This window comes from Stenella coeruleoalba (genome assembly GCF_951394435.1).
Source record: "Stenella coeruleoalba genome assembly, chromosome: 8".
Taxonomy (NCBI): Eukaryota; Metazoa; Chordata; class Mammalia; order Artiodactyla; family Delphinidae; genus Stenella; species Stenella coeruleoalba.
Genome location: NC_137154.1, coordinates 62,099,081 through 62,124,351, shown reverse-complemented (window position 1 = coordinate 62,124,351; position 25,271 = coordinate 62,099,081). Strand labels below are relative to the sequence as shown.

Here is a 25,271-nt window from a genome sequence, read left to right as displayed (position 1 = left end):
GATTCATTTAGTCTATCACCATCTTTGTAAGGTGGAGTTCTTATACCAGGCCGTTTCAGAGCCTACCATGCAGTCTAGCAATTGACTGATCTTGGGTCAGGTGGTCAGCAATCACCAGGCAGGCTGGTATAGCTTATGAGTAGGAAATCCCTCAGAAGGGGAATGTAGGTCTGTCAGGCACTCTGGTGCTTCGTAAAAGAGGATGGGGAAGCATGTACCTGCCATGTGGTTTGAAAGGGAGTACAGAAAAAAAGAGCCAAATTGTAATACTTTAATTAATAACAAATATGGTGCTTAAATGAGTCAAAGTTATATTGTTTGTTTAGGTAACTCATCGTTAGTGACTTTGGGCAGCCAGGAAAAGGAAGTTTGGAAATAAAACAACAGACCAAGCAGGTCACTCAGGGCAAAACCTGTTTTTGTGATGTATGACTAGAGTCTGTCCAAGTTTCTGACAAACAGTTGTTACCTAAAGAGGAACAGAATGTGGAGTCAGCCTTTCAGAATCTATTGACTCTAACCTCTTGTGGACTATAGGTAGTTATGCAGCTGCTTGGAGAGATTTCTTCCCATGATAGTCTGACCTCAAGTGCTCTCAAGGTCATTTTGTGCTGAGTGTTTTTACTATATCATTTGTATTAATTCTTTTAGGCTAAAGGTAGAAAAAGAAATGGTAACACTAATTATTTATTAATGAATCAGTTGGATGGCAGGGAGGGATGGGCATTTTTCTTGGATATACAAAGCTAAGTCCTAAAGCTCCAACTGGAAAAATAGTGACAGCTGTTGGTTGTTATATATCCTTTAGAGATAAGGTTCTGATGTGCTTGGCATCTACCTGCATAGTGACTGTTAGAGGCTTATTCTTATATTTCTAGATACAGAACAAGTCAAGACTATAGTGGAAATCCTTGAGAATCAGGAGATTCAAGTCCTGGTTTGGTCACTACTAGCTTTATGTTCTTGGAGAAGTCACCTTAATTCACCAGCTCCAATTTCATCATCTGTTCAGCGAGGGGTTAATAAGATGATTCTCATCACTCACACAGTTCTAGCACTGCATGATTCAGACTCATGGCTTCTTTTCTTTTTTGTATTAGTCCATTCAACCTTTTGTTTCCAGATCACGCCATGCAGTTTTATGCCTCTATCTTCTGAACCATATATATTCTTTGCTCATTCATTCATTAACTTCTGTATCCATCCTTTCATTTATTGATTCTCTAATTCCACATTTATTGAGTATATACTACTTTTCTAGCAGTGATGTTACAAAATTTACTGACATGATCTCTACTCTCAAGATCCTAAAAGTCAAGTCAGAATATAACCATATCTCTGCCTGCTTTTCCAGCCTCGTGTTATACCATTCTCTTTCTTTATTGGATTTCTTTAATGTCTTTGCCATGCTTTCTTCTTCCTCAGGTTTCTGCACATTCTTCATCCCTTCCACTTCCCTGTCCCTAAATTCCCATGCCTGAAAATGCCTACTTATCCTTAGGGCTCAGTCAAAAGTTCTTCCTCCTTTGGGAATTAAACTCCCTAGGTTAGACTTTCTATCGTGTGCAGTTGACCCTTGAACAACACAGGTTTGAACTGTGTGGGTCCACTTACATGGATTCTTTTCAATAGTAAAAACTGTAGTACTACCCCATCCATGGTTGGTTGAATCTGCCGGTGCAGAACCATGGATAAGGAGGAACCTTGGCTAAGGAGGAACAACTATAAGTTATGCATGGAGTTTCAGCTGTGCAGAGGGTTGGCTCCCCTAACCCCTTCGTTTTTCAAGGGTCAACCATATTCTCATTAATTATGCTTCTACTTCTAGGCTGACATTCATGACACTATAGTAACAACTTGGCAAACCATTACGTACGTCCATAATATGTCCAGAAAGAAAACTTTACTTCTGGATAATATGAATGTACATGTGTCCCCAAGGATGCTTCAGAATTCTTATTTTCCTTTCCCATCTATCTGTTCATACAGAGTCCACCTCTGATGGACATAATATTTCTTTCCTTTATGGTCTTCCTACCTTTTTCTCCTTTTATTCTCCTTGTCTGATAGCTTCCCCTTCAGAAGGAGATTCCATTTATTGTCCCCTGAGGAGTTGGAGGGAGTGTTGTATTTTCAGGTTTACATATCTTTGAAGGTTAGTTTAGACCCTTAGGTACTTCAGAGTGAAAAAGCTATAAGACAAACAAATTGTTCTGGGCCTAACCTATTATAACTTAATTTCAATGTGTTAACTGTGCTAATAAATATTTTGTTTCTTTGCTCCCCAAAAAGCAAAAGAGGAGGGAAATAGAGTGAAGGTAGGGAAATATGTTTTGCCTCATTGTTTAGTATTTTTTTTTTCCTGCTAGACTTAGTTTTTGTCAGGGCAGAGACCAATCTGTCTTATTCACTGCTGTATTTCCAGTGTCAGGCACAAAAATACATGCTTAGTAATATTTATGGGATAAATGAATGAATGAATGAAGGGTGAAAAAAGATATACTAACAAACTGATTTTTACCCTACAGTGTGAGATGTTCTATAGCATAGATATATGATATCCCTATTTGGGTATATTATATTTAAAGAAGATAATGTACGTATTATAGTTTTGTAAATCCTAAAACACTATATAGCTACTTTGGCAAGACACTGATAAGCTCTATACTGCAATGGTTCTCAAAGTATGGTCCCTGGATCAGCAATATCAACATCACCTGGAAATTTATTAGAAAAGTAAATTTGGGGCCACATGTTAGACATACTGAATCGGAAATTCTAGGGTGTGGCCCAGTAATCTGTTTTTTAAATCAGCTCTTCAGGTGATATTGGTGCATGATAAAATTTGACCTCTGCTGCTCACAAGGGATAAAAAGTGAAGTGTGACTTGGCCTATAACTTTGCAAAGCTTAGATGTAGGGAGATAAAGCATATATACCAGTGACATGGGGCTGTAAGAATCACAAGATAAATGCAAAGTGCAAAGGCAATAGAGGGGAGGATGGGAGAAATGACTTGTGGTGGAAGAGGCTTCAGGGATAAAGAACATTTGAGCTGGAACTGCCGAGTCATGGTCCATAAAACACGCTAGATGAAGAGAAAAACAAAATAAACAAATAAAATCCCTGTAAACCCAGAGCAAAACAAAGAAAAATCCTACAATTATTCTAGACATAAAATATCAGTTTGTACTAGTTAAGGCCACAGGCTTTGGAGTTAGACATATGTGATTCCTATCCTGGCACCCAAAGTTATGAGCTAAGCAAACTGGGCAAATTTCTTAACTTCTCTCTTCCTGAGTTTCCTCCTTTGTAAAGTAGGTAAAATAATAGTTCTTATGTCATAGGATATTTGGGAGTAGTAAATGAGATAATGTATTACATGTAGTGCTTAACATGCTATGGTAAAGTCTTGATAAATGGTACTTATTATTATTACTAACACAGAAATAAACTATTGAAGTTTAAAAGTTGCGTAAGGGGTCTTCATCTAGACAACCAAGAAGAATTTACATCTTCTATTTCCTAGATGTAATTTTCATTCTTTTTTTATTTAAAAAAATATTTTAATGTTTATTTTTAAGACATTAAAAGAAACTTTGAAACAATCTCAAACTTGAACGTTCAATGCAATAATTTTTATCTCGAACTATTTGAGAGTAATTGGTCAACCTGTTGTTCCATCACCTCCTGATACATTAGTGTGTATTTCCTGTGAACAAGGACATTCTCCTACGTAACTGCAAGGTAACCAACAAAATCAGCAAATTAACAAATGTCCCAATAAAATTGTGTTATAGTGAAGAATTCAGTTTAGAATCACATGTGGCCTTTAGGTGTCATGTCTTTTTAGTTTCCTTAATTCTGGAATAGTTCCTCAGCCTTAACTTGTTTTTTGTGACTTGGACGCTTATGAAGATAGGAGTATCACAGAAGCAAGGCTGTGTTCTTTTTACTGTATCCTATCGGGTGGCTCATGATTATATTTGCTCCATTTATTCATGATGTTTACTTTGAATACTCGATTGATGTGTTCCAGGTTTTAGGCTTCTCCGCTGTGAGGCTACTCTTTTCCATTTTGTGTATGTTTATACGTGTACATGTTTACGTCTATATGAATATTTATGTGTATTAAAAACCATGAGCTCACACTAATCCAGTACCACATAGTTCATTATAGTTTTCTTTATTTTCATATTTTGACTCCCTTTTCTGATAAACTCTCATTATCCTATTTTATTTACTTATTTGGTCAATCTCCCTATATGTAACCAGTCTTCCATTATCACTGCCACAGACACGCTTCTTACCAAACTTAGGTTCTCACAACCCTCACTAGGCCACCCTTCTGCACAGATGACCTCCTCAGCCTATGTAGCTGTGACAAAGCATCCCAGGCCTTCCCACAGCATGGGCGCCCTCCTCATAGAGGTCAGGCTTTGAGCCAATGCTCCAACAATATCTGAACTGTTTGGCCCTCTTCAACTTGTTTTGGTTTCAACAGCTCACATCTGGCTACCTCTCTGTGAGAACTCCTTCCTTAGTCTGTCAGTCTCTGTAACTGCTCTGGGCCACCTTCACATGTTGATGTCCTCTTCACCCTCCTTGAGCTCTGGCACCCTGCTCTGAGCCAACATAGCTCCTTTGCTCAACCTCCTCCACCACAAGAATAGGCCTTGCTCTACTTTACCTAATGGCTTTAGAACTGAATTGTTCAGTAAGGAAGGAAGGGGAAGGTAGGGTAGGGAAAGGAACGGAAAAGGAGAAAGGGGATGGGGAGAGGAAGAGGAAAGTAAGAGGAGCTCATAGATGTATTTTTCGATAAAGCAAGAGTAAGTATTACTATTTTCCAAAGATGGTGAATAGAACTATTATCATGCAGTTTTTCTCATCTGGGAATAGTTTGATTCTTGTTTGATTATGGGGTCTGTGTGGCTTTCCAGCTGTTTCAAGATTATTGCACAACATTAGCTCGTCTAAAAGAGAACAGCAAAGCTTCCTGTCACACTTGTAGACTGCAATGGATTGGATAGTTCTTGTACCATAAAAACCATCCATCTGTAGGCTGGCTTTCCACTCTCACTTCAGAACAAAAGGTAGTATACTTTATTTAGCCAATATAAAGGTAAGCTACTAATAGCTTTAATATATAGGGTAGCATATTTTATAACCTGTACTTTTGTATTTGGGCATATGATTTTCCCTCATGCAAACCTTTTAGATATTGGGGAAGTTGGGAAGAAAGGGAGGTGACATGTTCAATGGCTCCAGACTTTATTTTTCTACAATTTTATTTAAGCGGTATGTTTTAGTAAGTTGAGTTAGCACAGTAGATTGTAAGCTTAATATAATGGATATGATTATACCTGTGCTATAAGGATATACATATGATAATTTTACATAATTAATATAATCTATCAACTCCAATCAATTATAATATAATTATGTCATTTGTGTATAATAATGTAATTATATATAATGGAAATTATACCATAATTATAATAAAATATTATCATAAATTTTATAGGAGTATACTTTCAATAATTTTTACAATTTAAAATTGGTCTTTCAGATAAATTGGTACACTGATGATGCAGAACAGTATTCTTTTTGAGATTAGCCATCAGCTGTCACTTCTTGGACCAGTTCCAAATGAAGTGATTACAGCCTGTCATTTAGATCAATCCTTTTGGAGTAGTGGAATGTGACACTTTTCTCAAGTGGTAGTTGACATTAGGTGTTTAATCTGCCAAAGAAACACCCTTCACCTCATGTTACACGTAGAAAAGACTAAGCTTTTGGTATTCATCAATAAAGCTCTATATAATCTTGTGTTATAATTCAGAACTGTATGTCCAAAATAAGAAAAAAGTAAAGAACAAAGTGAAACAAATTGAAAACAAAAAAGAAAATATTTTGGCAAGTGGTAATAAGAGTACCTGTGTACCAGATTCAAGGAGATGAGAGGGACACTGTCTTTTTGCATATCAGAGACAGAATTTTATTTTCCTACTTAACACATGGCGCTATCTCTAGGTATAACTTCTCTCTGTAGACTGAATACTATTCTGGCCGCATCTGAGTTGTAGTTGGATTGATCATAAAATTGCATAAAATCACCATTAAACAGAATATTAAGTAAATCTGTGCTTACGTGCCTGACAATAAAGTTTCCCCCACAGTCTGGTTTCTTATTTCATACCTATCTTGTCATCTTTTTATCTTCTGCTTCTTATTTTCTGTTAAAGTCATCTCTAATTCCACAGGAAAAATCGTTACAATAGTATTGCATAACTAATATTTATTGAATACCCTGTATTCATGGCATGTGTAAAGCAAACCTGAATTGTTTGATGCCAATTATGCCATCTGTAATAACCTCTTTTTAATGTTTAAAATTTAACATTGTCTCCAAGCTTAACTATGCTGACCGTCTGTGGCTACCTCTATGTAGAAGCGTTTTTGCTTCCCCTTGGTATTCATCAGCTAGGAAGATATGGTCCTTGGAGCCCAAACTCTCATTCTGTTTGAGTTTCCGCTGATGGGGAGAGAAACTCATAGCTTCTGCTAAGCACTGTGCAGTTGAGATTAGTTAAAATATTCTTGGTAACAGGCCTTGGAAAGTTTTTGAAAGAGTTTCTTAGGTTTGGTTTTCCTTCCATCTGGTGATCTGAAGAATTTCCTAAATGATATTTTAGTCCTGCATTTACAATGAGATATGCTAGTTTTAACATCAATACCATTCAATTAACCCCTAATGTTACATTAGTCATATTACTGAGCATGTTGTAGCAAAAAGAGTGTAGGCTATTGTGCCAAATGTAGATTCCAATCCTAGCCTCGCTACTGCACAGCCCTGTGACCTTAAGTCTGTTTCTCCATCTTTAAAATATAGGTGTAATAATAATGCCTCATAATATGATTGCAAGGACTAAGTAAAATAAATGATGTTTCAAAGTGTGGATGCCTAACATATGGTGGGTAAATGACAAATGCTAATTTCTTTCTTCCTTTCTTCCCTCAACGAGCAATATCAATACCTAAACGCAGACTGGGAGATATGTGGTTTTTTTGGGGAGTGGGGAGGAAATGTGGAATTTATGCAAGAATATGGAGTTTAAAACTAAGATCATACCATTTTACCTATAGTTTCTTATCTTTCCAGGATTTGTAGAGTTTACATGGTAAACCTTTGTGAGGTTAAAAAGAATGTATAACATTCCTGTATCTTGGATGATTGATGTGAAATTGAAATTTAATTATCTCTTAGATATAGAATAAGACATACCTGGTGGTAGTTTGGGAATATAAGTGCTGATAAAAGGTAGCTGATTTGCATTAACAATATCTTGAGTTTATTTAGTGACTGCTTTTTGAGCAACTTGAAGTATCACACTTATTCATCAAAGAGATATTTTGAATTAAAGTTTGTTTTAGGGGTTGTATTTTTAAGAACCTTTTTTTTTTGAGAAAAAAAATACTACATTTTGCTTCATGCACATCTTATTGCATTTCTATTAACATTTCTGTTTTAATTAGTTATTTTTTTTACTTGTAAATAACAGTTTTCTGCCTCCTTTTCAAGTATTAATTCTACTTTATTGCTCCAAGTGTTCACTCTTAACTGTTCTGGAAGAAATGACTCCTACCTAAGCATATTCTGTGTTCAGGTTTCCAGCATTTAATGGGACCTCCTGTGTACACAGTATTGTTCAAAGATAATGTATTAATCAAAAGAATAATAGCATTTATTGAGTATGTTCTATGTAACTGTTCAACTGTTTGAAGTACTTATGTATGTAAAGTTTTTAGGTGAAAAACTGAGGCTTAAAGAGTTTAAGTGTCTTGCTAAAAGTCACACATTTAGTAAGTAGCAGAGCCAGGGCCTGTCTGACTTCAGTGCTCGTGCTTTAACTTCTAGATTACTATATACTACTTCACTTTTGCACTACTGATCTACCTCTCCCATCACATTCTGCACTTTATACTTTGCTCCCCTTGGAGTCTTTTTTCTCTAGATATTTCTTAAAATGTTCCTGGATATTTCTCAATGCCATACTTAGCCCTAATATCTCCTAGTCACCTTCCCATTTTTAAAAACTTTATATTTTGAAATAAGTTCAAATCTATGGAAAAGTTGCAAGATTAGTACAGAGAGCTCCTGTATATTTACTTTACTCAGATTCACCAATTGTTTACATTTTGCCCTATTTGATTTATCATTCTTTCTATATGTGTGTCTTTCTTTCTCTGTATATTTATATACATACATACATACACATGTGTACGTGCATATTATTAATGAACCATTTGAGAATGATTTGGGGACATCAGGCCCCATTATGACTAAATAATTCAATGTCTGTTTCCTAAAAACAAGAATATTTCCTTACATAAATAGTGCAGTTATCAAAATCAAGAAATTTTACATTGATACAAAACAATATCTAATGCACAGTCCATATTCAGTTTCAGCAGTAGTCACCAAAATATCTTTTATAGCTATGTTTCCCCAGTCTATCAGGATCTATCCAGGATCACACATTACATTTAATTGTCATGCCTCTTTTTTCTTTTATATTTTGTTTATTTATTTATTTGGCTGTGTTGGGTCTTAGTTGTGGCATGCGGAATCTTTCGTTGTGGCACGTGGGCTTCTCTCTAGTTGTGACATGGGCTCCAGAGTGTGCAGGCTCAGTAGTTGCAGCACACGGGCTCCCTAGTTGTGGCGTGCAGGCTCAGTAGTTGTGGTGTGTGGGCTTATTATTATTGCCCCGTGACATGTGGGATCTTCGTTCCCTGACCAGGGATTGAACCCACGTCCCCTGCATTGGAAGGCGGATTCTTAAACACTGGACCACCAGGGAAGTCCCTGTCATGCCTCTTTAGTCCCCTTTAATCTGCAGTTTCTTGACCTGGATATTTTTGAAGATTCCAGATCAGGTATTTTGTAGACTGTCCTACAATTTGGTTTCATCTGATGTTTCCTAGTGATTAGATTCAGTTTATGCATTTCCGGGAGGAGTAACACAGAAATGATGCTATATCCATCTTGGTGGTTGATAACAGGAGGCTCCCAGTGCCAGTTTGTTCTAATTTGTGGGGAGATACTTTGAGACTATGTAACATTATGTTCCTCACCAAAATTTTACCCACTAGTTGCAGTGTCCATTGATGATTTTCTAATTCCATCATTTCTTCTATATTTTTTAACTGGCATTCTCCTGTAAGGAAGAGCTTTCCCTTCTCTTCCATTTAATCATTTATTTTTATGTCAGGATGAACGCATAGATTTTTATTTTACTCAATAGGTTATAATCTATTACTATTATTAATTTACTTTAATGCTCAAATTGTTCCAGATTTTGTTAGTAGGAGCCCCTTCAAGATGGCTTTCATGCCTTTTTGATATGTTCCCGTGATTTTTCAGTACTTCCTTACTTTCTGATGCAAGTCCCAGGTTCATCTTATAGTTTCTCTGCTGTAGCCCTAGAGCGAGTCTTTAACCAAAAAGTCCTGGTTCCTTTTAGTAGAAGAAAGTATTTTGAAACCAAATTTCCTTCCCTCATCCCTTTTTTCCTTTCTCCCTCCTTTTCTTTCTCTGCTTCCTCTTCCCTCCCTCCCTCCTTCCCTCCCTCCCTCCCTCCTTCCTTCCGTGCTTTGTCCAGGTATAGAAGAAGCTCAATCATATCAGAATATTATGGAAATTTGTTTGAATCTTTTGTGTGTAAGCATTTCCTGATTCTGTGGTCTTAATTCTTCAATATATATTGGGTTTGATCATGCCTTTGGACTCTGGGTTTCACACTCATCCCTGCTATGGTTTGGGCTCCTTTTTTCCCTAACTTGGTACTTGATTTGTACCTATCACTGATGTTGCTTTCACTCTCTTTTCTTGGCTGTAAAATTTAACTTGTATATTCTTTTCATCCACATTTAACTTTAGCCTACTCCTCATATTCATATTTATTCTTCTAGTCCCAGGTAATACACTTAAAGAACCTTGACTGGCTGCCAGACTAAGATAGGACACTTACTCCATTGGACTTTATTAGAAATTCTGTTACTATGCTTCAGTGTCTAGTAGTCTTGGGCTCAAATGGACCAAGACAATGATAAGTTTTTATTTTGCAGAAGTATGGTATCTGGATGCAGCATAAGGAAATTGGATATGAGCATTTATCCAGCTACCAAATAGAACCAAATGTTCAGGAAAAGCTAATGGAACACTAAGACTGCACTTTGTAACATCTTTAAATATAGCAAGCTCAACTGTGTTATACTGTTTAGCTGAATTCATAATCAGGTGTGTGGTATGGGAAATCCTGCAGAGAAAAGGGGATGCTAGAAGAAGCACAAGACATATGTTTTAAAAGAAGGTACATCTTACAAAGATTACCATTTCTTTATTGAGGCTGTATGGTGAGAATCCTCAGCTCATTTCAGTGAATTCTTTGGTGAGTTACAGCCATATCTGCGAATCACAAAAAAACAAATGAACCAACAATAACAAGCTCCAAAGAGGTTTCTGGTTGGCAGGCTGGAGAGATGACTGTAATTGTTCCCATGAATACTATGTGTAGCAACATGATAGCTGGGATGGGAGGAAGCAAAAAATAGCCTTTCCCCAGTCACTTTTATTCCAGCCTTTGAGCTAATAGATAAGAAAGTATATAAATATGTTAAACATCTTGCATTCTGGTTACTTTTTTGTTTTACTGTGGTTAAGTAGATAATTGCAGAGCAATTTGTGAGTCATACTAGGAAAAAAAAAATCTCATGATTTAAGTCATATTTTCTTAATTTAATTCAAGTTGTGTAAAAGGAAATCCATTGCAGCTCTATTTACAATAGCCCAGAGATGGAAACAACCTAAGTGTCCATCATTGGATGAATGGATAAAGAAGATGTGGCACATATATACAATGGAATATTACTCAGCCATAAAAAGAGACGAAATTGAGCTATTTGTAATGAGGTGGATAGACCTAGAGTCTGTCATACAGAGTGAAGTAAGTCAGAAAGAGAGAGACAAATACCGTATGCTAACACATATATATGGAATCTAAGAAAAAAAAATGTCATGAAAAACCTAGGGGTGAAACAGGAATAAAGACACAGACTTACTAGAGAATGGACTTGAGGCTATGGGGAGGGGGAAGGGTAAACGGTGACAAAGCGATAAAGAGGCATGGACATATATACACTACCAAACCTAAGGTAGATAGCTAGTGGGAAGCAGCCGCTTAGCACAGGGAGATCAGCTCGGTGCTTTGGGACCGCCTGGAGGGGTGGGATAGGGAGGGTGGGAGGGAGGGAGACGCAAGCAGGAAGAGATATGGGAACATATGTATATATATAACTGATTCATTTTGTTGTGAAGCTGAAACTAACATACCATTGTAAAGCAATTATACTCCAATAAAGATGTTAAAAAAAAAAAAAGGAAATCCATTTCTCAGTCACTCACCATATTCACAGTTTGTCCAGTGAGTTTTGGTATTAAAAAAATAATCAAATCTCCTTCAAATGAAACAAGGTTCACCACTTCTGAGGATATTAAAAATAAGTTCCTCGGATGCTGGAAGGCATATCTCAAAGAGGATCTCTAAGGATCTTTTGAAGAAAGAGCACCATCACTGAAATAAGTATGTCATGTTGGATTGTCTCTGCTTGGAAAAAGATAAAATATTTTGAGTATATGAGTTTTTAAGGGTATGCTTAAAAAGACAGTTCTATTTACTATGAATTCCCTTGATCATGCTGTTTGATAGTTGAAGACCCAGCTGCGGCAGAATCATCTTTACAAAGGCCAGATCTCATCTTTATGGAATGTAGGTTAAAACAAAAGAGAGAGATTGGACTGAATAGATACTGTCTCAGATATCACCTGGAAGTTGATTTTTTTTCTGTTTTAATGTGTCCTAAAGGCAGAGTACTGAAATATAGTTCCTTTTAGTTGACTTTGTAGGTAATTGAATCTGAATCAATTTAGTCAATAATATTCACTAAGTAGTTATTATTATTATTTTTCAATCAACAGGCAGAGTTCTTTTCTTGTCAACTTGCTTCTCTTACTGGGATGTCCCCTGACCCCTCACTCTGAAGAGAAAGAGGATTGTAATAACTCAGTAAGGGATGTTTGAAATGAGAGTATGAAGCCTTGGGTTCTAATCACAGAGGCGCTGTTTCTTACATCCAGTGTTGCTGGTGGATCAGAAGCCATCGGCACCACCTGGGAGCTTGTTAGAAATACAGAGATCCAGGTTCCATTCCTGAGTTTAGTCATAATTTGCACTTTAACAAAATCTCCAGGTGATTGAGATTCATTTGTATGTTAGAGTTGGAGAAGCACTCATCTGTAAATTTGATAATAATTTATAGACTATTTAAAAAATAATTGGGAGGTCAATATGGGTATGCCTTCAAGCATGTGAGGAATTTATTTAGAATGTATCCTTAGAGGTGGCAAAATGTTTTCATTTGAGGGAGGACGGTGCAAAATAAAAAGTGCTTGCAGTTGTGATCAAATAGTCAAGTAGTCAAATCACATAGAAACATACTCCCAATAATGTGTAGGTTTTCTGCAGTCCTGGGTGTGAAAAGGTTTGACTTTATTCAATGATGTTTCTTCTCTATGAGCCTTAAATAGAGAGGACTTCCATCTCTGGGCTTCTGTCCTCCCTCTCTCCCTCTCTTCCTTCCTTCCACAACTTTTGAATTCATGTAGATACCCCCAATTCTAAGCTAATACCAACTGTACTTTTTCATTACCCTCTACCATTTGGTGGAGAAGGCTGTATAGAGGACAAAGTCATTACTTGTAGGCCCTTTCAGCAGACAGAGTTAGGGAATATATGTATTTATACTAACCTGTGTGTATGCATTTTTGTAAATATTTCTATATGTATCTATTCATATCTCTGTTAAGCCAAACAGGAGTCTGTAATGTTGTCTTCAAATCTAATCCAAAATCGTATGACTCAGTCTAGTACGACACCCCACCCACTTTCTTTTTTGTAACTTCCTACTCCAACAGTGAGAAACCTGCCTCCCACTATCTACCATCCATTTATTTAATTTTCAGTTCTAGTTATATATGTACAGTGGCTTCAAAATTGTTGACTTGGATTCCATGAGAAACAAATTTACCAACTAGAGTATAGACTAGAATGCTTTTTTGTAGTTTCTTTGTCTTTGGTTTTACAGTCTCTACTCATTTTTAGGTTATCAACTTTTTCTCCTACTGCCTTCAGTGAGGTTATTTCATTCATTTGTAATATAGTTAGATTCTTTTGTCACAGTCTGCACATCTTGGGATTCCCTGACCTCCTAAATGATTTTTTAAATTTGCATGCATTTGGTTTACTCTTTGTGCTGTAAAATTCTTTGGGTTTTGACAAATGCTTCTTGTTAGGTGCCCACCATTACAGTATTATTACAGAAAGTTTTCATCACCCTGTGCTTTACCTATTCAACCCTCCTCTCCTCTCCCAGAGCCTCTAGAAATCACTGACCATTTTATTGTCTCTTTAGTTTTGCTTTTTCCAAACATTATATAAATGTAATCATACGCTATGTAGCCCAGCTACATGCCTGGCATTTTTAAACTTAGCAATATATATTTAAGATTCATCCATGTTTTTACATGGTTTGATAACTCATTCATTCTTATTGCTGAATAGTATTCCATTCAATGAATTTACTACAGTTTGTTTATCCATTCACTAATTGAAGGATATTTTGATTTCTTCCAATTTTTGCAGTTCTGAATAAAGTTGCTATAAGAATTTTAATGCAGGTAAAAATGCAAATTTTTAGGATTTCCTCTATTTTTGTTTTTCTTTGAATACATATTTATGTAGTTTTTTTAATCAGTAAAATTTTCCATATACATGTACGTGGAGAAGCTATATGTGAGGTGATATATGACATTTTGATTTTTCTCTTGCATTTCTTTACAGATATTCAAGAATTTTATGAGATGACATTGCTAAATTCTCAAAAAAGTTGTGAGCAGAAGATAGAAGAAGCCAATCAAGTTGCACAGAAATGGGAGAAGACATCCCTTCTTGCTCCATGCCATGATAACCTTCAAAAGTCTGTAGAGGTATATTACTGAAACTTTTAAAGTACTAAATATTTATTTATACCAGTAAATACCAAAATTATTTATACCAGTAAAGAAGTAGTAGTTGTTAGTAGTGGTAGTTGTTGCAGTAGTAGTAATCATTTTCAACAAATGTGAACAATAATAACAAAAACTTATATACATACCATACTGCCAATATTGCATACCAGTATTACATACCATGCTGTATATAATATTTACAGTTGAAAATCCAGATTTTGCCAAAAGATAAAATAGGCATAGGAAGGACATGATTCTTCATATTATATAAGTGAGTTCTGTTATGAGTATTGTCATAGTTTGAGCTGACTCAAGTATTGGGTGGGCCAAAAGTTTCATTCGGTTTTTTCTGTAAGATGACTCTAGTAGCACTTATGTGTCTTTAACTTCATTCGAAACAATTTTGTTAGATTGTATGTGACAGCTGTCATATCAGTGTGCATTATAAAAAAGACTTATCAAAATTGGTGAATTTTTGTTTAGCCATTTTAATATTCAATATGGAAGAAAAAAAGCAACATTTTTGGCATATTATGCTTTATTATTTCAAGAAAGGTAAAAATGCAACTGAAATGCAAAAAAACATTTGTGCAGTGTATGGATAAGGGGCTGTGACTGATCAAATATGGCAAAAGTAGTTTGAAAATTTTGTGCTGGATATTTCTCGCTGGATGATGCTCCACAGTCAGGTAGACCAGTTGTAGTTGATAGCGATCAAATTGAGACCAATCAATGTTATACTACACAGGAGATAGCCAACGTACTCAAAATATCCAAATCAAGTGTAGAAAATTATTTTGTACCAGCTTGGTTATGTTCATCGCTTTGATGTTTGGGTTCCACATAAATTAAGGGAAAAAAACCTCTTCACTTATTCTCTACTTAAACGTAATGAAAATGTTCTGTTTTTAAAACAACTTGTGATGGGCAATGAAAAGTGGATACTGTACAATAATGTGGAATGGAAGAGATCGTGTAGCAAGCAAAATGAACCACCACCAACCACACCAAAGGCTGGTCTTCATCTAAAGCAGGTGATGTTGTGTATATGGTGGGATTGGAAGGGAGTCCTCTACTATGAGCTCCTTCCAGAAAACCAAACGATTAATTCCAACAAGTACTGCTCCCAATTAGACCAACTGATAGCAGCGCTCAGTGAAAAGTGTCTGAAATTAGTCAACAGAAAACACATAGTCTTCCATCAGGGTAATGCAAGACAGCATGTTTCTTTGATGACCAAGTAAAAACTTACAGCTTGGCTAGGAAGTTCTGATTCATCGGCCATATTCACCACACATTGCACCTTCAAATTTCCATTTATTTCGGTCTTTACAAAATTCTCTTATTGGAAAAAATTTCAGATTTCTGGAAAACTGTAAAAGGCACCTGGAACACTTCTTTGCTGAAAAAGATAAAAAGTTTTGGGAAGATGGAATTATGAAGTTGCCTGAAAAATGGCAGAAGGTAGTGGAACAAAAGGTTGAATACATTATTCAATAAAGTTCTTGATAAAAATGAAAAATATGTCTTTTATTTTTACTTAAAAACTGAAGGCACTTTTTGACCAACACAAAATAAGGCATTCTTGAATTTCAGAACATGCTTCTGATGCAGTGGGGGAAGGAGAAGGATAGTGGGATTGGAGGGTATGGTCTAAGGCTGTGATGTCTGTAGAAGAGCCATATATACTGGGGCAAATAAAACGATTCATTGGGGTATAGGAACAAAATAATAGAACTCCCATTTATATTGCTTTTTATCACATTTTTTGTAATCTTTTATATTTAGGTAATTTATAACATATATTTAATTATTTATAACATATAACAGTAATACATGTATATTTAAAAATAAATATGAGGCTATTAGAGAGACATCTTGCAAGATGGTGGAGTAGAAGGAAGAGCCCTTACTCCCTCTTGCGAGAGCACTGGAATCACACCTAACTGCTGAACAATCATCAACAGGAAGACACTGGAACTCACTGAAATAGATACCCCATATCTCAAGAAAAAGGAGAAGCCACAATGAGACAGACTTTGACAGGACTGGGGGAAACAGAGACTTCACTGTTGGATGGCACACACAAAGTAGTGTGTGCATTGAGACCCAAGGGTAGGAGCAGTGACCCCATAGGAGAGTGAACCAACCTACCTGCTAGGGTTGGAGGGTCTCCTGCAGAGTCAGGGGGTGGCTGTGTCACACAGTGAGGACGAGGACACTGGCAGTAGAAGTTCTGGGGAGTACTCCTTGGTGTGAGCCATCCCAGAGTCCGCCATTAACCCCACCAAAGAGCCCGGGTGGGATCCAGTGTTGGGTCACCTCAGGCCAAACAACCAACAGGGAGGGAACCCAGCCCTACCCATTAGCACACAAGTGGATTAAAGTTTTTACTGAGCTCTGCCCACCAGAGCAACAGCCAGCTCTACCCACCACCAATCCCTCCCATCAGGAAACTGGCACAAGCCTCTTACATAGCCTCATCCACCAGAGGGCAGACAGCAGAAGCAAGAAGAACTACAGTCCTGCAGCCTGTGGACCAAAAACCACATTCACAGAAAGATAGATGAGATGAAAAGGCAGAGGGCTATGTCCCACATGAAGGAACATGACAAAAACCCAGAAAAACAACTAAATGAAGTGGAGATAGGCAACATTCCAGAAAAAGAATTCAGAATAATGACAGTGAAGATGATCCAGGACCTCAGAAAATGAATGGAGGCAAACATCGAGAAGATGCAATAAATGTTTAGCAAAGACCTAGAAGAATTAAAGAACAAACAAACAGAGATGAACAAAGATTAACTGAAATGAAAAATACACTAGAAGGAATCAGTAGCAGAATAACTGAGGCAGAAGAACGGATAAGTGACTTGGAAGACAGAATGGTGGAATACACTGCCACGGAACAGAATAAAGAATGAAAAGAAATGAAGACAGTCTGAGAGACCTCTGGGACAACATTAAACACAACAACATTTGCATTATAGGGGTCCCAGAAGGAGAAGAGAAAGAGAAAGAACCGGAGAAAATATTTAAAGAGATTAGAGTTGAAAACTTCAGTAACATGGGAAAGGAAATAGCCAACCAAGTCCAGGAAGCGCAGAGAGTCCCATACAGGATAAACCCAAGGAGAAACACGCTTAGACACACAGCAATCACTCTGGCAAAAATTAAAGGCAAAGAAAAAGTATTGAAAGCAGCAAGGGAAAAATGACAAATAACGTAAGGGAACTCCCATAAGGTTAACAGCTGATTTCTCAGCAGAAACTCTACAAGCCAGAAGGGAGTGGCATGACATTTTCAAAGTGATGAAAGAGAAAAACCTACAACCAAGATTACTCTACCGGGCAAGGATCTCATTCAGATTCGATGGAGAAATCTAAAGCTTTACAGACAAGGAAAAACTAAGAGAATTCAGCACCACCAAACCAGCTCTACAACAAATGCTACAGGAACTTCTCTAAGTGGGAAACACAAGAGAAGAAAAGGACCTACAAAAACAAACCCAAAACAATTTAAAAAAATGGTAATAGGAGCATACATATCGATAATTACCTTAAACGTGAATGGATCAAATGCTCCAACCAAAAGACACAGGCTTGCTGAATAGATACCAAAACAAGACCCATACATATGCTGTCTACAAGAGACCAACTTCAGACCTAGGGCCACATACAGACTGAAAGTGAGGGGATGGACAAAGATATTCCATGCAAATGGAAATCAAAAGAAAGCTGCAGTACCAATACTCATATCAGATAAAATAGACTTTAAAATAATGATACAAGAGACAAGGAAGGACACTACATAATGATCAAGGGATCAATCCAAGAAGAAGATATAACAATTATAAATATATAGGCACCCAACATAGGAGCACCCCAATACATAAGGCAACTGCTAACGGCTCTGAAAGAGGAAATCGACAATAACACAGTAATAGTGGGGAATTTAACACCTCAATTACACCAATGGACAGATCATCCAAACAGTAAATTAATAAGGAAACACAAGCTTTAAATGACACAATAGACCAGATAGATTTAATTTATATTTATAGGACATTCCATCCAAAAGCAGCAGATTACACTTTCTTCTCAAGTGTGCACGGAACATTCTCCAGGGTAGATCACATTTTGGATCAGAAATCAAACCTCAGTAAATTTAAGAAAATTGAAATCATATCAAGCATCTTTTCTGACCACAATACTATGAGATTAAAAATCAATTACAGGGAAAAATACGTAAAAAACACAAACACATGGAGGCTGAACAACACGTTACTAAATAAGAGATCACTGAAGGGCTTCCCTGGTGGCACAGTGGTTGAGAGTCCACCTGCCGATGCTGGGGACACGGGTTCGTGCCCTGGTCCGGGAAGATCCCATATGCAGCGGAGCATGCATATGACCATGGCTGCTGAGCCTGTGTGTCGGGAGCCTGTGTTCCACAACGGGAGAGGCCACAACAGTGAGAGGGCTGTGTACCGCAAAAAAAAAAAAAAAAAAAAAAAAATGAGATCACTGAAGAAATCAAAGAGGAAATCAAAGAATACCTAGAGACAAATGACAATGAAAACACAATGATCCAAAACCTGTGGGATGCAGCAAAAGCAGTTCTAAGAGGGAAGTTTTTAGCAGTACAACCCTACCTCAAGAAGCAAGAAAAATCTCAAATAAACAATCTGACTTTACACCTAAAGGAACTAGAGAAAGAAGAACAAACAAAACCCAAAGTTAGTAGGAGAAAAATCGTAAAGAACAGAGCAGAAATAAATGAAATAGAAACAAAGAAAACAATAACAAAGATCGATAAAACTAAAAGCTGGTTCTTTGAGAAGATAAACAAAATTGATAAACCACTAGCCAGACTCATCAAGAAAAAGAGGGAGAGGACTCAAGTCAATAAAATTAGAAATGAAAAAGGAGATGTTACAACAGACAGCACAGAAATACAAAGCATCCTGAGACTACTACAAGCAACTCTATGCTAATAAAATGGACAATCTGCAAGAAATGGACAAATTCTTAGAAAGGTATAACCTTCCAAGACTGAACCAGGAAGAAATAGAAAATATAAACAGACCAATCACAAGTAATGAAATTGAAACTGTAATTAAAACTCTTCCAACAAAGAAAAGTCCAGGACCAGATGGCTTCACAGGTGAATTCTATCAAACATTTAGAGCATAACTAACACCGATCCTTCTCACACCCTTCCAAAAAATTGCACAGGAAGGAACACTCCCAAGCTCGTTCTATGAGGCCACCATCACACTGATACCAAAACAAGACAAAGATACTACAAAAAAAGACAATTACAGACCTATATCACTCATGAATATAGATTCAAAAATCCGCAGCAAAATACTAGCAAACAGAATCCAAGAACACATTAAAAGAATCATACACCATGATCAAGTGGGATTTATCCCAGGGATGCAAGCATTCTTCAGTATATGCAAATCAATCAATGTGATACATCATATTAACAAATTGAAGAAGAAAAATCATATGACCATCTCAATAGATGCAGAAAAAGCTTTTGACAAAATTCCACACCCATTTATGATAAAAACTCTCCAGAAAGTGGGCATAGAGGGAACCTATCTCAACATAATAAAGGCCCTATATGAGAAACCCACAGCCAACATCATTCTCAATGGTGAACAACTGAATGCATTTTCTCTAAGATCAGGTACACGACAAGGATGTCCACTCTTACCACTGTTATTCAACATAGTTTTGGAAGTCGTTGCCGCAGCAATCAGAGAAGAAAAAGAAATACAAGATATACAAATTTGAAAAGAAGAAGTGAAACTATCACTGTTTTGCAGATGACATGATACTATTCATAGAGAATGCAAAAGATGCCACCAGAAAACTACTAGAGCTAATCAATGAATTTGTTAAAGTTGCAGGATACAAAACTAATGCAGAGAAATCTCGTGCATTCCTATACACTAATGATGAAAAATCTGAAAGAGAAATTCAGGAAACACTCCCATTTACCATTTCAACAAAAAGAATAAAATACCTAGGAATAGTCCTACCTAGGGAGACAAAAGACCTGTATGCAAAAGACACTGATGAAAGAAATTAAAGATGATACAAACAGATGGAGAGATATACCGTGTTCTTGGATTGGAGGAATCAATATTGTGAAAATGACTGTAGTACCCAAAGCAATCTACAGATTCAATGCAATCCCTATCAAATTACCAATGGCATTTTTAACAGAACTAGAACAAAAAATCTTAAAATTTGTATGGAGACACAAAAGACCCTGAATAGCCAAAGCAGTCTTGAGGGAATAAAACGGAGCAGGAGGAATCAGACTCCGTGACTTCAGACTATACTACAAAGCTACAGTATTCAAGACAATATGGTACTGGCACAAAAACAGAAATATAGATCAATGGAACAGGTTAGAAATCCCAGAGATAAACCCATACACCTATGGTCAACTAATCTATGACGAAGGAGGCAAGGATATACAATGGAAAAGAGACAGTCTCTTCAATAAGTGTTGCTGGGAAAACTGTACAGCTACATGCAAAAGAATGAAATTAGAACACTCCCTAAACCATACACAAATATAAAGTCAAAATGGATTAGATACCTAAATGTAAGCCCAGACACTATAAATCTCTTAGAGGAATACACAGGAAGAACACTCTGACATAAATCACACTAAGATCTTTTTTATCCACCTCCTAGAGTAATGGAAATAAAAACAAAAATAAACAAATGGGGCCTAATGAAAGTTAAAAGCTTTTGCACAGCAAAGGAAACTACAACCAAGATGAAAAGCCAATCCGCAGAATGGGAGAAAATATTTGCAAACGAATCAACGGACAAAGGATTAATCTCCAGAATTTACAAGTGGCTCATGCAGCTCAATATCAAAAAAACAAACCACCCAATCCAAAAGTGGGCAGAAGATCTAAATAGACATTTCTCCAAAGAAGATATACAGATGGTCAAGAAGCATATGAAAAACTGCTCAGTAACACTAATTATTAGAGAAGTGCATATCAAAACTGCAGTGAGGTATCACCTCACACCAGTTAGAACGGGCATCATCACCAAGTCTACAAACAACAAATGCTGGAGAGGGTGTGAAGAAAAGGGAACCTTCTTGCACTGTTGCTGGGAATGTAAATTGATACAGCCACTATGGAGAACAGTATGGAGGTTCCTTAAAAAACTAAAAATAGAATTACCATATGACCCAGCAATCCCACAACTGGGCATATACCCAGAGAAAACTATAATTCAAAAAGACACATGCACCCCAATGTTCATTGCAGCACTATTTACAATAGCCAGGTCATGGAAGCAACCTCCATGCCCATCAACAGACAAATGAATAAAGAAAATGTGGTACATATATACAATGGGATATTGCTCAGTCATAAAAAGGAATGAAATTGGGTCTTTTTCAATGGATGGATGGATCTAGAGACTGTCATATGGAGTGAAGTAAGTCAGAAAGAGAAAAATAAATATGATATATTAATGCATCTATGTGGAACCTAGAAAAATCATACAGATGAACCGGTTTGCAGGGTAGAAATTGAGATACAGATGTAGAGAACAAACATGGACACCAAGGGGGGAAAGTGGCTGGAGGTAGTGGTGGTGGTGTTTTGAACTGGGAGATTGGGATTGACATATATACACTAATATGTATAAAATAGATAACTAACAAGAACCTGCTCTATAAAAAATAAATAAAATAAAATTCAAAAAAAATTAATAAAGCTATTAGAATTGTACGCTCAAATCGTTTTTTACACATAGGATTGTGGAATCAAAAGTTTGGAGACTACTGTTGGGTAACAGTTACGAAGGAGTAAGGGAATTTGAGGTATGTCTTACTTTCATAGCTGAGGTTAATGTAGAGGCAGGGGCTGATCAATGATGTTTTTAAGTGGCAGTCAGTACTTTGAAGGCAGGTAGTAGTGTGTGTGCATGTAACACACACACACAGTCTGTCAAATTTGGGGTTGTGTAGCTGATTTGGAAGGTACATGGAATCCTAGTGCTAATCATTGGCACTTTGATTGCCGGATCTTTGATTTGTTAAGATTGAGGCCTCTGATGTACTTTCCATCCTGCTCAGAATTGATTTGGAATCTGAGTCTAATGATTACCTTGATTCCTTGAAGAAAAAGTTAACAGTGACAATAATGTGTTAATTCATAGATGCCAACTATGTGACATTTATAAAATACTTAAAAGCATTAAAACATCTTAATTTCAATACCTAGAAGTAATTATTTTGACTTCTTCAGTCTTTTTTTCCTGTGCAAATATATGTACATAAAATTGGGACAACAGCATGTAGGGTGTTTTTATGACTTATAAATTGAATGCTGTACTAATAGTATTTACCCATATCATGTCATTAAATATTTTTTTGAAAATATTTTAATGGCTATATTATATTTTACCGTTTGGAACTTACTTGAGCAGCTCTCCATTCAGAATTGAGGCTATCTCCAGTTTTCTGCTCTGAGCAATGTGTAATGGCCATCCATGTATATAAACCCTTGTGCTTTTTCCAATTATTTCATTAGGGTTGATTTTATAAATGAAACTACTGAGGCCAAGGATATTGACATTTTTAGGACTCTTGTGACAAATTGTCAAAGTGCTTTGTGGAAAGGTGTTACCAACAGTGTTTGAAAAGGCATATCTACCAATACCCTTAGTAGCATTAATTATTTAAAGTATTTTGTCATATTAATAAATAAAATTTGTTACTTAATGCTTTAGGTTGAAATTATTTATTTATTATTGAGACTGAACTGTACTTTCTTATGATTATTGGCTATTTATATTTCTTTTGTGATTTATTCAAATGCTTTGTCCATTTTTCTAAGTGGTGTTAGAATTCTTTTAGTTTTGCAAAACTGTTGCAATATTTTTAGTTTGTGGATTACTGTTAATTTTGCTTATAGTGCTTTTTGACATTCAAAATATTTAAAATTTGTATGTGATACAATTTACCACCTTTTTAAAAAAATTCTTTTTGCTTTGTGCTTCCTCATTCCAGGGTTAGTTAGTTAACTATTCTCCTATATTTTTTGTAGCCTCTTATTGCTTTGATATTTTCTCTTTTTGAATTTTTAAAAATTATTTTTAGTAAATTTCTAGATGCATAGTCCCAGACATATACCTCATTTTGTATAAATTATCAAATATATGCTTTTTATTCTAAACGAAGTTCTTTTTTTAAAACTTTCATTTTTGCATATCTCTTCTTTTAACTTGTTTCCTTCCTATGCTGCATTAGCTCTACCCTCCTCACGCACAAGGTACAAAGATTGATGTGTTTAATCTTTCTTCACTCATATAATGTGCATTCATATATAAACTATATACATGTATATTGGAGATGGATATATATATATGTGTGTGTGTGTATATATATATATGTGTGTGTGTATATATATATATTTATATATATATATATATATATATATATATATATATATATATATATCTCCATACTGGAGCATGCACACACATATACACACAGAATTTTGCACAGTAATTGTTTCTCAAAAAATGTTCATATTATTTGAATGTTTCTTCAAGTTGTCTGGTATAGCTTTAGTTCATTCTTCTCATGGATGAATAATTTCATATTGAGTCTACCATAATTATTTCAGTCATTCCCCTCTTAATGGGAATTTACTGTTTCCAGTTTTCTGCCACTATGAATAGTGCTGCAATCTAATGATTACATGTTCATTCAAACTTACTGATGCTTTTTATATCTATAGGATAGATTCTCAGGGGTGGTATTACTGGCTTCCAGGGTATGCAATTTTTTAATTTAAATAAGTGTTGCCAGACTGATTTCACCTTTCACATTTCTGCTGACACTGCATGTCAGTACAATTTTATCTCATATCTATCTCAGCAATAGGTGTTACTGCTCTTCTTAATTTTTGCCAGTTTAATAAGCTTAGTGATGCTTCATTTTTAACTTAATTTCCTGTTTCCAGACTATTAGTGAATTTGCGCAGTTTCATATGTTTGTTGGGTATTTTAATCTGCTCTTCTGTGAATTTATTCATATTCTTTTCTCATTTTTCTATTGTATATCTCTTTGTTGTCTACTATTATGGGCTTTTTGTATATTCAAATGATTCAATTTACGTGATCTTGCTATATGTAGATTTTCTTAGGGATAAAGATTTTCCATGAATTGATATATACATGTAATGACTGGTTTATGATTAGTATCCTTTCAACAAATATGTCAGCTAGAAAACTCATTAAAAAAATCCTTTAGGCTATTAACTCAGTGGTTATCTAAAAGATTACTTGATTGAATCCATATAATTCAAGACTTTTAATTGGTTTATGAACAGATACCAGCAATATAAGGAAGAATGATGAGAAAAAAATTCACGTGGTTAATAGCTTATTTATTTTTCAACATAAAATGAGGATAGGCAAAATATATTTAATGTAATCTGGGTTTCTCCATGTGCAATTTAGGGTTTCTTTTAACTCTATTCTATACATCTTAAAATCCCTTGTTTGGGAAGTCGTCAGTCTATGATGATTTAAATATTGGCCAGTTATACCCAAAATATAAGAACATGAATGCACACTAACTCCAATCAAAATGCTTCTGAAATAAGTCTCATTGCTCTTCTTTAATGGGCTATGTGAGGCAAAGAGACAGTTCTGGCTGGTTTATTTCACTGAAGATAGAAGTGGGCACAGGGGAAAAGCATCTCTTATTTGGGGTCTCAGTGACCTGGGCCAGGACAGCTGAGGATCTTGTCCTGTGGGGATCGGCTTTCTAAAGTCAAAGTTCAGAAAGTGAGTCCAAGTTAAGTTGTTGCTAAAATGGTCTAAATGAAGAACAGTAATTGAGAAATGAAGTGAAAATGAAGTTCATAACCAGAAAAGCTTAGAATAACATTAGCCTAGGTTGATTCTGAAGATGTAGTACACATGCTTTTTATGTTTTGGTTTTTTTTACATCTTTATTGGAGTATAATTGCTTTACAATGGTGTGTTAGTTTCTGCTTTATAACAAAGTGAATCAGTTATACATATACATATGTTCCCATATCTCTTCCCTCTTGCGTCTCCCTCCCTCCCACC

At 36.0% G+C, this 25,271-nt stretch overlaps 1 protein-coding gene across 10 annotated transcripts in view; it reads left to right on the top strand.

The window, feature by feature from the left end:
- The window catches only part of DLG2 (discs large MAGUK scaffold protein 2), a 2,041,348-nt gene that overhangs the window by 274,892 nt on the left and 1,741,185 nt on the right, over positions 1-25,271 (top strand). For all 10 annotated transcript variants that reach the window (XM_079928919.1, XM_079928924.1, XM_079928927.1 and 7 more), the window contains one exon: positions 13,964-14,109. In XM_079928919.1, the coding sequence (XP_079785045.1) occupies positions 13,964-14,109 (146 nt within the window). The remainder of the gene's footprint in view (positions 1-13,963; positions 14,110-25,271) is intronic.